The sequence below is a fragment of the Ranitomeya variabilis genome, chromosome 2, assembly GCF_051348905.1.
Source record: "Ranitomeya variabilis isolate aRanVar5 chromosome 2, aRanVar5.hap1, whole genome shotgun sequence".
Lineage (NCBI taxonomy): Eukaryota > Metazoa > Chordata > Amphibia > Anura > Dendrobatidae > Ranitomeya > Ranitomeya variabilis.
Window position 1 is genome coordinate 77,775,001 of NC_135233.1, and position 14,230 is coordinate 77,789,230.

Consider the following 14,230-nt stretch of genomic DNA (forward strand, 5'->3'; position numbering starts at 1 on the left):
CATGAAATCTTTGGGATGTGGTGGAACGGGAGATTCGCATCAGGGATGTGCAGCCGACAAATCTGCGGCAACTGTGTGATGCCATCATGTCAATATGGACCAAAATCTCTGAGGAATGCTTCCAGCACCTTGTTGAATCTATGCCACGAAGAATTGAGGCAGTTCTGAAGGCAAAAGGGGTCCAACCCGTTACTAGCATGGTGTACCTAATAAAGTGGCCAGTGAGTGTATATAGACATTACAAACAGAGTGATCTATTTCAAGTGTTTATTTCTGTTAAGTTGATTATTATGGCATACAGCCAATGAAAACCTAAAAGTCATTACCTCAGTAAATTAGAATAATTAACAAAAAACACATGCAAAGGCTTCCTGAGCGTTTAAAAAATTGGGGTTTAAAACGGTCCCTTAGTCTGTTTCAGTAGGCTCCACAATCATGGGTCATGGGGAAGAATGCTGAATTGACAGATGTCCAGAAGGCAGTCATTAGCACACTCCAATAGTAGGGTAATCCACAAAACGTAATTGGTAAAGAAGCTGGCTGTTCACACAGTGCTGTATCCAAGCATATTAATGGAATGTTGAGAGGAAGCAAAAGTGTGGTAGAAAAAGGTGCACAAGCAACTGGGATAACTGCAGCCTTGAAAGAATTGTTAAGAAAAGACCATTCAAAAATTTGGGGGAGATTCACAAGGAGTGGACTGCTGCTGCAGTCATTGCTTCAAGAGCCACCACACACAGACGTATCCAAGACATGAGCTACAAGTATCGCATTTCTTGGGTCAAGCCACTCATGACTAATAGACAACGTCAGAAGTGTCTTACCTGGGCCAAGGAGAAAATGAACTGGACTGTTGCTCAGTGGTCCAAGGTGTTGTCTTCAGATGAAAGTAAATGTGGCATTTCATTTGGAAATCAAAGTCCCAGAGTATGGAGGAAGATTGGTGAGGCACACACAATTCAAGCTGCTTGAGGTCTAGTGTGAAGTTTCCACAATCTTTCATGGTTTGGGGAGCCATGTCATCTGCTGGTGTAGGTCCACTGTGGTTTTTCACTTCCAAAGTCAGTGCAGCTGTCTATCAGTAAATTTTAGAGCACTGCATGCTTCCCTCTGTCGATAAGCTTTTTGGAGATGGAAATTTAATTCTCCAGTAGGACTGGCACCTGTCCACACTGCCAAAAGTACCAATACCTGGCAACAGTGTCACTGTGCTTGATTGGCCAGCAAACTCGCCTGACCTTAACCCAATAGAGAATCTATGGGGCATTGTCAAGAGGAAGATGAGCGACACCAGACCCAACAATGCAGACGAGCTAAAGGATGTTATCAAAGCAACCTGGGCTTGCATGACATCTCAACAGTGCCACTGGCTGATCGCCTCCATTCCACGCCACATTGATGCAGTAATTGATGCTAAAGGAGCCCCGAACAAGTATTGGGAGCAATTTCTGAACATTAGTGATGAGCGAGTATACTCGTTGCTTGGGTTTTCCCGAGCACGCTCGGGTGGTCTCCGAGTATTTATGACTGCTCAAAGATTTAGTTTTCCTTGCCGCAGCGGGATGATTTGAGGCTACTAGACAGCTTGATTACATGTGGGGATTCCCTAGCAACCAGGCAACCCCCACATGTACTCACGTTGGGTAGCAGCTGTAAATAATCCAGCTGCAGCAAGGAAAACTAAATCTCCGAGCAGTCATAAATACTCGGAGACCACCCGAGCGTGCTCGGGAAAACCCGAGCAACGAGTATATTCGCTCATCACTACTGAGCATACATTTCAGTAGGACAACATTTCGGATTTTAAAATCATTTTTCAAGCTGGTGTAAAGTATTCTAATTTACTGCGATAATGACTTTTGGGTTTTCATTGGCTGTAAGCCATGATCATCAGCATTAACAGACATAAACATATGAACTAGATCACTCTGTTTGTAATGATTCTGTATAATATGAGATTTACTTTTTGATGATATTCTAATTTTGTGATAAGCACCTGTATGTCGTAAAGCCTATGATTAAAAAATAGAAATCTTGGAACTTCCCCAAGCCTGTTTTCTCGTGACATATTTTACTTTATGTTGGTGGTAAAATTTGTTCGATAAGACTTGCGTTTATTTGTGATAAATCAGAAATTTGGCAAAAATTTGGCAATTTTCAAACTTTTTCATTTTTATGCCCTTAAACCAAAGAGGTTTGTCACCCAAAATAGTTAATAAGTCACATTTCCCACATGTCTACTTTACATCAGCATTTTTTTTGTTAGGTAGTTATAATGGTTAAAAGTTGACCAGTGAATTCTATTTTTTTCAACAAAATTTACAAAGCCACTTTTTTGAGGGGACCACATTACATTTGAAGTGACTTTGAGGGGCCTATATGACAGAAAATACTAAAAAGTGACACCATTCTAAAAACTGCACCCCTCATGGTGTTATAAACTACATTCAATAAGTTTATTAACCCTTCAGGTGTTTCACAGCAATTTTTGCAATGTGGAAGGAAAATGATGAACATTTAACTTTTTTCACAAAAATGTAACTTTAGACTCAATTTTTTTTTCCATTTTCCCAAGGTAACAAGAGAAAATGGACCCTGAAATTTGTTGGGCAATTTCTCCTGAGCATGCCAGTGCCCCATATTTGTGATCACGATGACACCACATGTGCCTCACAGAATTTTATACTACTGGGCGGTGAAGAAATAATTACATTTTCACCAATAAAGTGTTGTTTTAGCCCCAAGTGTTCAATTTTTCTAAGGGCTAATAGGAAAAAATGGAACTCAGTTTGTTGCAAATATTTCCCCTAGAAATACTTTTCATGCACTGTGCAAAGCTCAGAAGGGAAGGAGGGCCATAGTATAGAGCAGATTTTACTGTTATGGTTTGCGGGTGCCACAACCCACTTGGAGAGCCCCCTAGGAGCCAGAAGAGCATGCTTGGCATATCAAATCTGTACGAGAAAAAATATCATTTTAATTAGAGGACAAGCGTCCATACAGCCATACCACTATTTCGGTATGTAAAAAATGTGCTAACAGGTTCCTTTTAATTGGGAGTATTTGTATTCCTCGGGGTCAACATTACAGATAACGAAGCTGAACTTGATGGGCATTTGTCTTTCCGCTGCCTTACAAACTGTATTATTACTGAATAACACAATTAAGAGCGTAGCACTGTCGTTCCTTTTCAAGGTAAGATGTCGTCATCCTTCTAAGAATGTCATTGTTGATTTGCATTGCATTGATGGTGTAGCACTGAGCATGACCTTATTATATGATGATAGAAGGGAAAGAGTTGGTATAAAGTAACTGTGACAACACAGGCGTTCTCGAGGTTACAATAATACAGCGTGTGTGTCTAATAAACTGTGTTTTATTTATTTTATGCCAGTACAAACAGTGGGAGGGCTGCAACGTATGTTCTGTGACCTTCTCAACTGACATGAAGTGCTTACATTTCCCTTTTATTATTTATAGTACTATCGGATTTTATTAAAGTCTGCCTTGCTAACCTGATAATATTTCTTTAAGTAATTGTTGTTCCTGCCCCAAAGGAGAATGACTCAGGAACTATGGACACTGTTGGAGCAATAGTTGTTGACCAAGATGGAAACGTAGCTGCTGCTGTCTCCAGTGGTGGATTAGCCATGAAACATCCTGGAAGAGTCGGCCAGGTGACTATGTCTTTATGAAGAAAATGTTCCTTTTGGTTCTTTTATCCAACCATATGTATGTCCAATGTAGTGTTAAAGAGAAAGTTATGGTAACTTGTTCCTGGATCACTTTTTTTCCCTGCTGAGGGTCATGACTCTCTAAAGAAAACCTTTCACAAAATTTTTAATGTTGAATTGGACACAGGATGCAGAGCGGAATGAAACATTTTTATGTTTTTTAATAACTAATATCTCTGCAATGGAGAGGCAAATGTAAACTACACTGACAAGCAAAGGGGTAACAATGTTTTGAACTTTTGACTTTCAGGCTCCATATCTTACCATCCAGCTTCGAATGTGAGACTACCATCATTTTATGGACAATCCTCTTGGATATCTCATGTATAAATTTCACTTGCTTATATTTAGCATATGAGTAGTCATGTTGATTCTTGTCATGTCACTGCACTGTTAACGTTTTGCTCCTGGTGGTGGAAAATGTTTTTTTCTTCTTGTATACTACAAAATACAACCTGTTCTCACATTACCTCAGTGTGTTATTAGGTTGATTCCCAAGCGAAAGGTCACTGGTTCGAATCAAGGAGCAGCAATGAAGAAGATTTCTCAAGAAAAAAAGAAACGGCATCATCCAGCTCATCGACAGCGGTCTCTCGGCCGCCACTAAAATTGCTAAACTGCATCATGTGAGTACCATGACAGTTGGAAGAATACAAATTGAAGTCTGTCCATCCTTTCAGAAGTCAAAAGGTGGACATCCAGGCAAAGTATCGGAGTCAACAAGTCGGCTCATCCCAAGATCTATCAGTTCTGGTGGAATAAACACGGCAGTGGAGGTGGCTCGTATACTTTGTAATAATGAAATCACAGACGTCTGTGCAAGCACTATGCGACACACTTTACATAAGTCTGGAATGGTGGCGCTACAAAAGGTGAAGAAGCCTTGACTTCAATATCATCATAAGTTTGCAAACAAGTAAGAAAAATGACCAGTAGAAGATTGGAATCAGGTAATTTGCACCTATGAGAAAGTCAATAGACTAGGTCCTGATGGGTGCAAATTTGTCTGAAAGAAACAAGAGAAAAAGGGGCTAATAGATTAAAAAATTGAAATAACTGTCAAGTATGGTGGAGGATGCCTGATAATATGGGTTTGTTTCCCAGCAAAGGCATTGGTTACTGGACCAGGATTGATGTTGGTCTCATTGCTGAACTATATCTGAGTATTCTACAAGACGAGTTACTTTGTAGACTCGAGTACTATGGTTATGAAAAGGACGACATCATGTTCCAGCAGGACAACAACCCAAAGCATACTTTGAGATTAGTGAAGAAATTATTCAGTGACAATGAAGTAGGGGAGCTGGATTGGCCCCCACAGTCTCCAGACCTCAATCCAATCAAACACTTGTGGGTAGAGTTGAAGAAAATGCTGTATACATATCCAAGTGAGTCTACCAGTATGCACCAACTTTGGGAACGTGTAGAAGAGACCTGGAATCAGATTTCGGTCAAGGCATGATTGATTCTGATCAAGATCATGTTCAGAAGGATTCAGGCAGCGTTGAAAACCTACGGTGGATTTACAAAAAACTACCAAAATAATAAACATTTTCATCTTAATTTTTAGGAGTTAAACAGTAACATTGCAGTAACATGACAAGAATCTGCATAACTAATTATATGCTAAATAGTTAAAAGTCAAATTTATGTGTGGGCCAAGATGATTGTCTACACAGTCTCACATTTGAAGCAGTAGTGGATGGTGAGATATGGAGCCTGAAAGACAAAATTCCAAAACATTGTTACCCTTTTGCTCCTCAGTGTACTTGACACCTAATGAGAATGCTTACCTTAGTTATGGTGGGGTGTGTTCTTCTTTACTTTCCTTGTTTCATAATACTCATCTGTCACCGCATTCATCATTCTCCAGCATTGCTCCCATCGGTCTCCAGTGAAAAGTGACCTGCCAGCAGCTCCAATGTTTCATGGAGCGGCGCTGATATCACTTTTCAAGACAAGTGTATGAGAGCCAGAACAAGGCTGTTATAGACTTGCATTTAGAAGCTGTGCTCACAAGGTAGTGCCATGTAACCAGAGCGATGACGAATAGTGGTGAAGATGCTGGAGGGTGAGTATATGACCCGGGGGCAGGGGACTTGCATTTGAAGCGCCACACCAGCGCTGAAAGAAAAAAAGCTGGAGTGGTGCTTTTAAACTTTTTTTTTTATCAGACGGTTCAAAGGGACTAAGTCTTGCTACTCAGTGTTTCACAGCTGGGACAATCCTTTAAACACACCTTCCCACCTGCTTGTTTTCCCTCAGTCTCCATCACCCTCTTTTTTGATTGACACCTCTGATTTCATAGAGCCACAGAAGGATGGAGATGGATGGAAACCAAGCAGGTGGTAAGGTGCAATGAAGAACCAATCGCCTGTACTTTGTTTGAACAGGCAATCTGTTCTGACAGTCACTTTCAAGAAACAAAGGAGAGAACACTAAACTCCCACCATAGCTTAGAGCAGGTTTTTCATTAGGTGCCAAATACATTTTTTCCACCCTGCAGCCATTACTACAGTTTATATCCAGTTCAACATGAAAAATTTGGTGAAAGGTCCTCCCTAACCCCCTTAAGGATCAGACAGTTATTAATTTTTGCTCTTTCATTTATTCCTCGTCTTCTTCTCCCATAAACAAAGCCATATACGTACGTTTTTGTATTTATTGTGGAGAGTGATGTAGTTTTGAATGTCACCATTCATTTTACCATACAGTGTACTGAAAACGGGGAAAAAAAATCCAAGTGGGATGAGATGGTGAAAATAAAAATGCAACTTAGCCAATGTTTTTGGGTCTTGTTTTCATGGCCGTTTTATGCCTTTATGATATGTGAAATGACCTGGCAACATGATTCTTTAGGTCAAGTACAATTGCCACAATACCAGTTGTGCAGTGGTGAAAAAAAAGCCAGAAGTTTATTTAAAAAAAAAAAATAGTTTGTGTTGTTTTTTCTGATAACCTTAACATTTTTATTTTTCTATCCATGGAGCACAGTGAGGGGACCTGTCATTTTTGTGGTGAACTGATATTTTCATTGATATCATTTTGGGGTACATACAGTGTTTCGATAGCTTGTTATTGTACTTTTTTTTAAGGGAGTTGTAGTGACCAAAAAACAAAATTTGCAGTACTGGCATTTACATTTTTCCCTTTCATATGTTTTGATCCTACAATCCTTTGATAGTTTGTGCTATATACTGCAATACGTCAGTGATGTAGCGTCACTTAGCTTCAGATTTCATCACATGGCAACCCATCCATACACTGTGATCAGGTGGCGTCTAAATTGTTAACAGCAATTGGAGCTTGGATCCAGCCGCTCCTGTTAGAGCTGCCAGTCCTCCTGTTACAAACAGATACCGGCTAAATAACGCAGGTGGTGTTTACTGCATGTGGAGAGAGCTCAGGTTTTGAGCCTTCTTCAAATATTCGGACCTCACCTTAGACACACTGTTGCATCTATATGCGCTAAGGGGTTCATCTGTCACAACTCGGTTGTCGTATGACTCGAGACCAGGTGTTCCTTCCCTGTCCCTAACGCTAGAGGGCACCCTAACTCGCCCTATTCCCCAGGTTACTTCTGAAGGTGAAGCTGCCGGGGCCACGTTCGTTGCCTTATCTAATGTATCCGCCCTCCATCTGTACCCTACCCCCACCCAGGGAAGAGGGGAGCAGCCATGTACCGCAGTACACCAACCAGGCAACACTAACAAGAGCAACTGAAGATACCAGACATACAAATATTCACTCACCTATAACAGAGGAATGCATCGGGGAGTGGAGGATGGAGAAAAACTAAAGCAGGAGAAGGAAAGGGAATTATCACATTTACAAACCCAAGCATCAGTCACAGATAAATCCACCAAACTCCTCATATAACCACCAATCAACTCCCCTCCTAGCCATGCAGCATAAGCTAGCTCTGACAATGTGTTTGTCAGGACCCAGATTATATAGGGGATTGGAGTGGCTAACCATGCTCAACTGAGAGCTAAGACTCACAGAACTCCCAGCTTGGCCAATTAACCCCGTACTGCCAAAAGAAATGAACACCATTTAAAAAGAAGGTGAAGTGCTTCTTATCATCGCAAGAGAAGGAGCAATCAGACACTGCAGTCTTCTGGCTCCTTTCTGTTGGGGTAACCTCGTGACATCATCCTTATCTTACATTGAAATGGCAAGGGTCAGCTGCCTTTGAATTTTCAGTCTGTCATTGCCCTGAGTACACATGTAAGCTGCTCTTTGGTTGATTGCATAATTTTTGCCAGTACGAAGCCCCCTGTACACATCAGATGATCATTCGTCAATTAGACAAATGACAGTTTGTAAATGGCCAAAAATACATTTTATCTAATATGGTATTTTTTGACCAATGAAACAGCCAGTACTCCTCATCTGTCAAAAAATGTAACATGCCCAACCAGTTTTTTGAACCCTAACATATGATCGTTGATTGGTCATTGATCAAAATAAATGATCATACATTTCGCCAAAGATCTTCCACTATGGTCAGAATTGGCTATTTTGACCGATTATTATCTAATGTATATGGATACCTCCTGTATGATCAGCAGCAGATCCCCTCTCTAAACTTTGTGTTTCTAAGTGGTAGCGATAACAGAAAGCAGTGGGTTATACACAAGAGCCTAGAGTTTGTAAAGTGAGGAAAACATCTTTTATCAAGGATGACAGGGAAAACCGACTGCTAGTATAGGACTAAACAAGTACTGATACATGAGCTCTAGTGAGGACAGCACCCTGGACAAATTGATCTTACATTCAGCATGTAGCCCTAGTATGGACATACCTAAAAGAGAAAAACATTAAAGTAGGTGCAGATTGTTCAATGCATAGGTCTGAAATTGAATGAATTAAAGGGAACCTGTCACCACGTTTTTGGAAGATGGGATAAAAATAGCGTTAAATAGGGGCAGAGGTGGGCGTTACATTAGTGTGTTTGTTATGCGTTTATTACCCACCTAAGTTGCCGAAATACCTTTGCAAAGTCTCCGTTTTCGCCTGTCAATCAGGCTGGTCTGGTCAAAAGGGCGTGTTGTCTTCCCCCAGATTTTGCGTAGTTTTCCGTTGGTGGCGTAGTGGTGTGCGCATGCCCAAGGTCCCGAATCCTCTGCCAGGGGATTTAAAAGAGCGCGCTGTTCGTTATTTCATTGGTGATCGGTGGGCGCGGCCATCTTCCTTTGGCCGCGCGTGCGCAGAAGCGGCGCTCTGCTGGCCGTGGCTTCAGGAAAATGGCCGCGGGATGCCGCGCGTGCGCAGATGGATATCGCGGCGGCCATTTTCCTGAAGCCGCGGCCAGCAGAGCGCCGCTTCTGCGCACGCGCGGCCAAAGGAAGATGGCCGCGCCCACCGATCACCAATGAAATAACGAACAGCGCGCTCTTTTAAATCCCCTGGCAGAGGATTCGGGACCTTGGGCATGCGCACACCACTACGCCACCAACGGAAAACTACGCAAAATCTGGGGGAAGACAACACGCCCTTTTGACCAGACCAGCCTGATTGACAGGCGAAAACGGAGACTTTGCAAAGGTATTTCGGCAACTTAGGTGGGTAATAAACGCATAACAAACACACTAATGTAACGCCCACCTCTGCCCCTATTTAACGCTATTTTTATCCCATCTTCCAAAAACGTGGTGACAGGTTCCCTTTAAGGTTTCAGAGTGAAACAGGAAAAATATCTTTGTACCGTGTTAGCCAGTAGATAGAAAAGTGAAACTTTGGGAAACCTTTTTAGGTCAGGGAAACCACTAACATGTAAAAATATTTTTTATCATGTCAAAGGGGGCCATAGCCTTTTAAAGAGGATCCTCGGCAAGACCACACACAAAACAAACCACACACATTACCAATTAAGCCCCACAAATCCAATGAGGCCTTGAAAATCCACGTTAGAAATGTCACACAATTTCCTCCAAAGGCCCTGTGCCTAGACACAAAAACAAGCTTCCCACAAGCTCTGTAAAAGCTGGTCCCACAAAATGCTCATACTGGCTATAAATAACTGTGAAAGGGCCATTTATTATTATTATTATTATTATTTATTGTTATAGCGCCATTTATTCCATGGCGCTTTACAAGTGAGGAGGGGTATACATAATAAAAACAAGTACAATAATCTTGAACAATACAAGTCATAACTGGTACAGGAGGAGTGAGGACCCTGCCCGCGAGGGCTCACAATCTACAAGGGATGGGTGAGAATACAGTAGGTGAGGATAGAGCTGATCGTGCAGCGGTTGGTTGATCGGTGGTTACTGCAGGTTGTAGGCTTGTCGGAAGAGGTGGGTCTTCAGATTCTTTTTGAAGGTTTCGATGGTGGGCGAGAGTCTGATGTGTTGTGGTAGAGGGTTCCAGAGTAGGGGTGATACGCGAGAGAAATCTTGTATACGATTGTGGGAAGAGGGGAGTAGAGAAGGAGATCTTGTGAGGATCGGAGGTTGCGTGTAGGAAAGTACCGGGAGATGAGGTCACAGATGTAAGGAGGAGACAGGTTGTGGATGGCTTTGTACGTCATGGTTAGGGTTTTGTACTGGAGTCTCTGGGCAATGGGGAGCCAGTGAAGGGATTGACAGAGGGGAGAGGCCGGAGAATAGCGGGGGGACAGGTGGATTAGTCGGGCAGCAGAGTTTAGAATAGATTGGAGGGGTGCGAGAGTGTTTGAGGGGAGGCCACAGAGCAGGAGGTTGCAGTAGTCAAGACGAGAGATGATGAGGGCATGGACTAGGGTTTTTGCAGATTCTTGGTTGAGGAATGAACGGATTCGTGCAATATTTTTGAGTTGAAGTCGGCAGGAAGTGGAAAGGGCTTGGATATGTGGTTTGAAGGAGAGATCAGCGTCAAGGATAACCCCGAGGCAGCGAGCTTGTGGGACTGGGGAGAGTGGGCAGCCATTTACTGTAATGGATAGGTTCGTTGGGGGGGTCACGTGAGATGGGGGAAAGATGATGAATTCTGTTTTGTCCATGTTAAGTTTCAGAAATTTAGCGGAGAAGAAGGATGAAATAGTGGACAGACATTGAGGGATTCTGGTTAGTAGGGAGGTGATATCTGGTCCAGAGATGTAGATCTGTGTGTCATCAGCATAGAGGTGATACTGAAAGCCATGAGATTCTATGAGCTGTCCCAGGCCAAAGGTGTAAATGGAGAAGAGCAGGGGCCCAAGGACTGAACCTTGTGGGACTCCGACAGAGAGGGGGCGAGGTGAGGAGGTGGTGTGTGAGTGGGAGACGCTGAATGTCCGGTCTGTTAGGTATGATGAGATCCAGGATAGGGCCAAGTCTGTGATGCCAAGGGATGAGAGGGTCTGTAATAAAAGGGAATGGTCCACTGTGTCAAAGGCAGCCGACAGGTCGAGGAGGAGGAGAACAGAGTAGTGTCGCTTGCTCTTGGCGGTTAAAAGGTCAGTGGTGACCTTAGTTAGGGCAGTTTCAGTGGAATGGTGTGGCCGGAAGCCAGATTGTAAGCGGTCAAAGAGGGAGCAAGAAGAGAGATGGGAGGACAGTTCAAGGTAGACGTGTTGTTCCAGTAGTTTTGAGGCATAGGGGAGAAGTGATATAGGGCGATAGCTAGATACAGAGAATGGGTCAAGAGAGGGCTTTTTGAGGATAGGTGTGATGGAGGCATGTTTAAAGCTTGAGGGGAAAACACCATTTGTTAGTGATAGGTTGAAGAGATGGGTTAGGGTTGGGATGAAGATTGTGGTGAGGTTTGGGATGAGGTGGGTTGGGAGCGGGTCAAGTGCACAGGTGGTGAGATGCGATCTTGAGAGTAGAGTGGCGAGTTGATCTTCTGTAATGGTGGAGTAGTTGGTTTTGGAGGTGGAGGGTAGGGAAGTTGGGAGGAAGGGCTCTGGGGCTTGTTGACCAAAACTGTCTCTGATGTTATCAATCTTCTGCTTGAAGAATGAGGCAAAGTCTTCAGCAGAGATAAGTGAGGAGGGAGGAGGTGCTGGGGGACGGAGGAGAGAATTGAAGGTGTTGAATAACTGTTTAGGGTTGTGAGACAGGGAGGATATGAGAGATGAGAAGTAGGTTTGTTTAGCTGTGGCGAGTGCGGTCTTGAAAGTAGTGAGGGACTGTTTGAATGCGATTAAGTGGTCGTTGGAGTGGGATCTTTTCCATCTGCGCTCAGCAGCCCTGGAAGCTCGCCTCAGTTCTTTGGTCAGGCTGGTGTGCCAGGGCTGTCTGTTGATTTTGCGAGCTTTGGTATGTGTAAGTGGGGCAGCAGATTCCAAAGCTACAGCTATTGTGGTGTTATATAGAGCGGCAGCGTCATCCGCATTGTGTATGGAAATTATGTCTGTGAGAGGGAGGAGGGATTCAGAGAATGAATGTAGGTCAAGATGTTTAAGATTTCTGCGAGGGTGTGAAAGTTTGTGGGGTGGGGACTCTAGACATGGAGTGGAGAGAGATGAGAATGTGAGAAGGTTGTGGTCAGAGAGAGGAAGAGGCGAGTTAGAGAGGTTAGATAGGGAGCAGAGGCGGGTGAAGATGAGGTCCAGTGTGTGACCATCTTTGTGAGTGGCTGCAGAAGACCATTGAGTGAGGCCGAAGGAGGAAGAGAGAGATAGAAGTTTAGTGGCAGCTGAGAGGGAAGTGTCAATGGGTATGTTGAAATCGCCCATGATGATAGTGGGGATGTCCGCAGAAAGGAAATGAAGTAGCCAGGTGGTGAAGTGGTCAAAGAAGGTGGTGGCTGGCCCTGGGGGGCGGTAAATGACAGCCAGTTGGAGGTTGGAGGGGGAGTAGATGCGCACAGAGTGCACCTCAAAGGAAGGGAGGGTAACAGAGGGTGGCAGTGGGATTGGGGTGAAGGAGCAGTTATCTGACAGGAGAAAACCAACTCCTCCACCATGCTTGCTGCTGGGGCGGGGTGTGTGAGAAAGGTGGAAGCCACCGTAAGAGAGTGCAGCAGGGGAGGCCGTGTCAGAAGGGGTGAGCCAGGTTTCGGTGATTAGCCACCGTGACACGAGTACAAGTACACTAGCCCCATCAGGCCATGAAATCAACTTAACCTTGCATACCACAAGCCCAGCACAACCTGCTGGAAGACTTCTCCCCATAAGCTAGACTGCGGTGAAAAAAATGAGTTTACATTTATATGAAAAAGTTTTGGCACCCTTATTAATCTTAAGCTTAATGTTTTATAAAAATTGTTTTTTGCAACAGCTATTTCAGTTTCATATATCTAATAACTGTTGGACACAGTAATGTTTCTGCCTTGAAATGAGGTTTATTGTGCTAACAGAAAATGTGCAATCTGCATTCAAACAAAATTTGACAGGTGCATAAGTATGGGCACCCTTATCATTTTCTTGTTTTAAATACTCCTACCTACTTTTTTCTGACTTACTAAAGCACTTTTTTAGGTTTTGTAACCTCATTGAGCTTTGAACTTCATAGCCAGGTGTATGCAATCATGAGAAAAGCTACTTAAAGTGGCCACTTGCAAGTTGTTCTCCTGTTTGAATCTCCTCTGAAGAGTGGCATCATGGGCTCCTCAAAACAACTGTCAAATGATCTGAAAACAAAGATTATTCAACATAGTTGTTCAGGGGAAGGATACAAAAAGCTGTCTCAGAGATTTAACCTGTCAATTTCCACTGTGAGGAACATAGTAAGGAAATGGAAGAACACAGGTACAGTTCTTGTTAAGGCCAGAAGTGGCAGGCCAAGAAAAACATCAGAAAAGCATAGAAGAAGAATGGTGAGATCAGTCCAGGACAATCCTCAGACCACCTCCAGAGAGCTGCAGCATCAACTTGCTGCAGATGGTGTCACTGTGCATCGGTCAACTATACAACGCACTTTGTTGTGAATTCCGTTCTCGGACTCCCTCCTGTGGTCATGAATGGTACTTTGGTTAGTTCTGCTCTTGGACTCCCTCTGGTGGCTTTGAGCGGAACTGCTGGTCACTGAGGTTGGTTTTGTCAGCTGCTCTCGTTTATTGCTATGCTGGCTTCCCTATTTAACTCTACTCAGATCGTTACTTGATGCCAGCTGTCAATGTTTCAGTATTGGTTCAGATCTCTCTTGGACTTCTCTGAGGACCTGTCTACTCCAGCAGAAGCTAAGTCTTTGCTAGTTCATTTGTTGTTACTGCTTCCTGAATATATTTCTTAGTACTGCTAATTTCTTGTCCAGCTTGCTATCATGATATTCCCTTGCTAGCTGGAAGCTCTGGGGTGCAGAGTGGCACCTCCACACTGTGAGTCGGTGTAGGGAGTCTTTTTGCTTACTCTGCGTGGTTTTTTGTAGTCTTTTGTGCTGACCGCATAGTTTCCTTTTCTATCCTCTGACTATTTAGTGAAGTCTGGCCTCCTTTGCTAAAACCTGTTTCATTCCTGTGTTTGTGACTTTCCTCTTAACTCACAGTCAATATATGTGGGGGGCTGCCTTTACCTTTGGGGAATTTCTCTGAGGCAAGGTTAGGCTTCTATTTCTATCTTTAGGGGTAGTTAGCTCTTAGGCTGT

At 43.4% G+C, this 14,230-nt stretch overlaps 1 protein-coding gene across 4 annotated transcripts in view; it reads left to right on the plus strand.

Moving 5' to 3' along the window:
* The window catches only part of TASP1 (taspase 1), a 224,660-nt gene that overhangs the window by 115,537 nt on the left and 94,893 nt on the right, over nt 1–14,230 (plus strand). For all 4 annotated transcript variants that reach the window (XM_077282571.1, XM_077282568.1, XM_077282569.1 and 1 more), the window contains one exon: nt 3,558–3,677. In XM_077282571.1, coding sequence (XP_077138686.1) covers nt 3,558–3,677 — 120 coding nt within the window. The remainder of the gene's footprint in view (nt 1–3,557; nt 3,678–14,230) is intronic.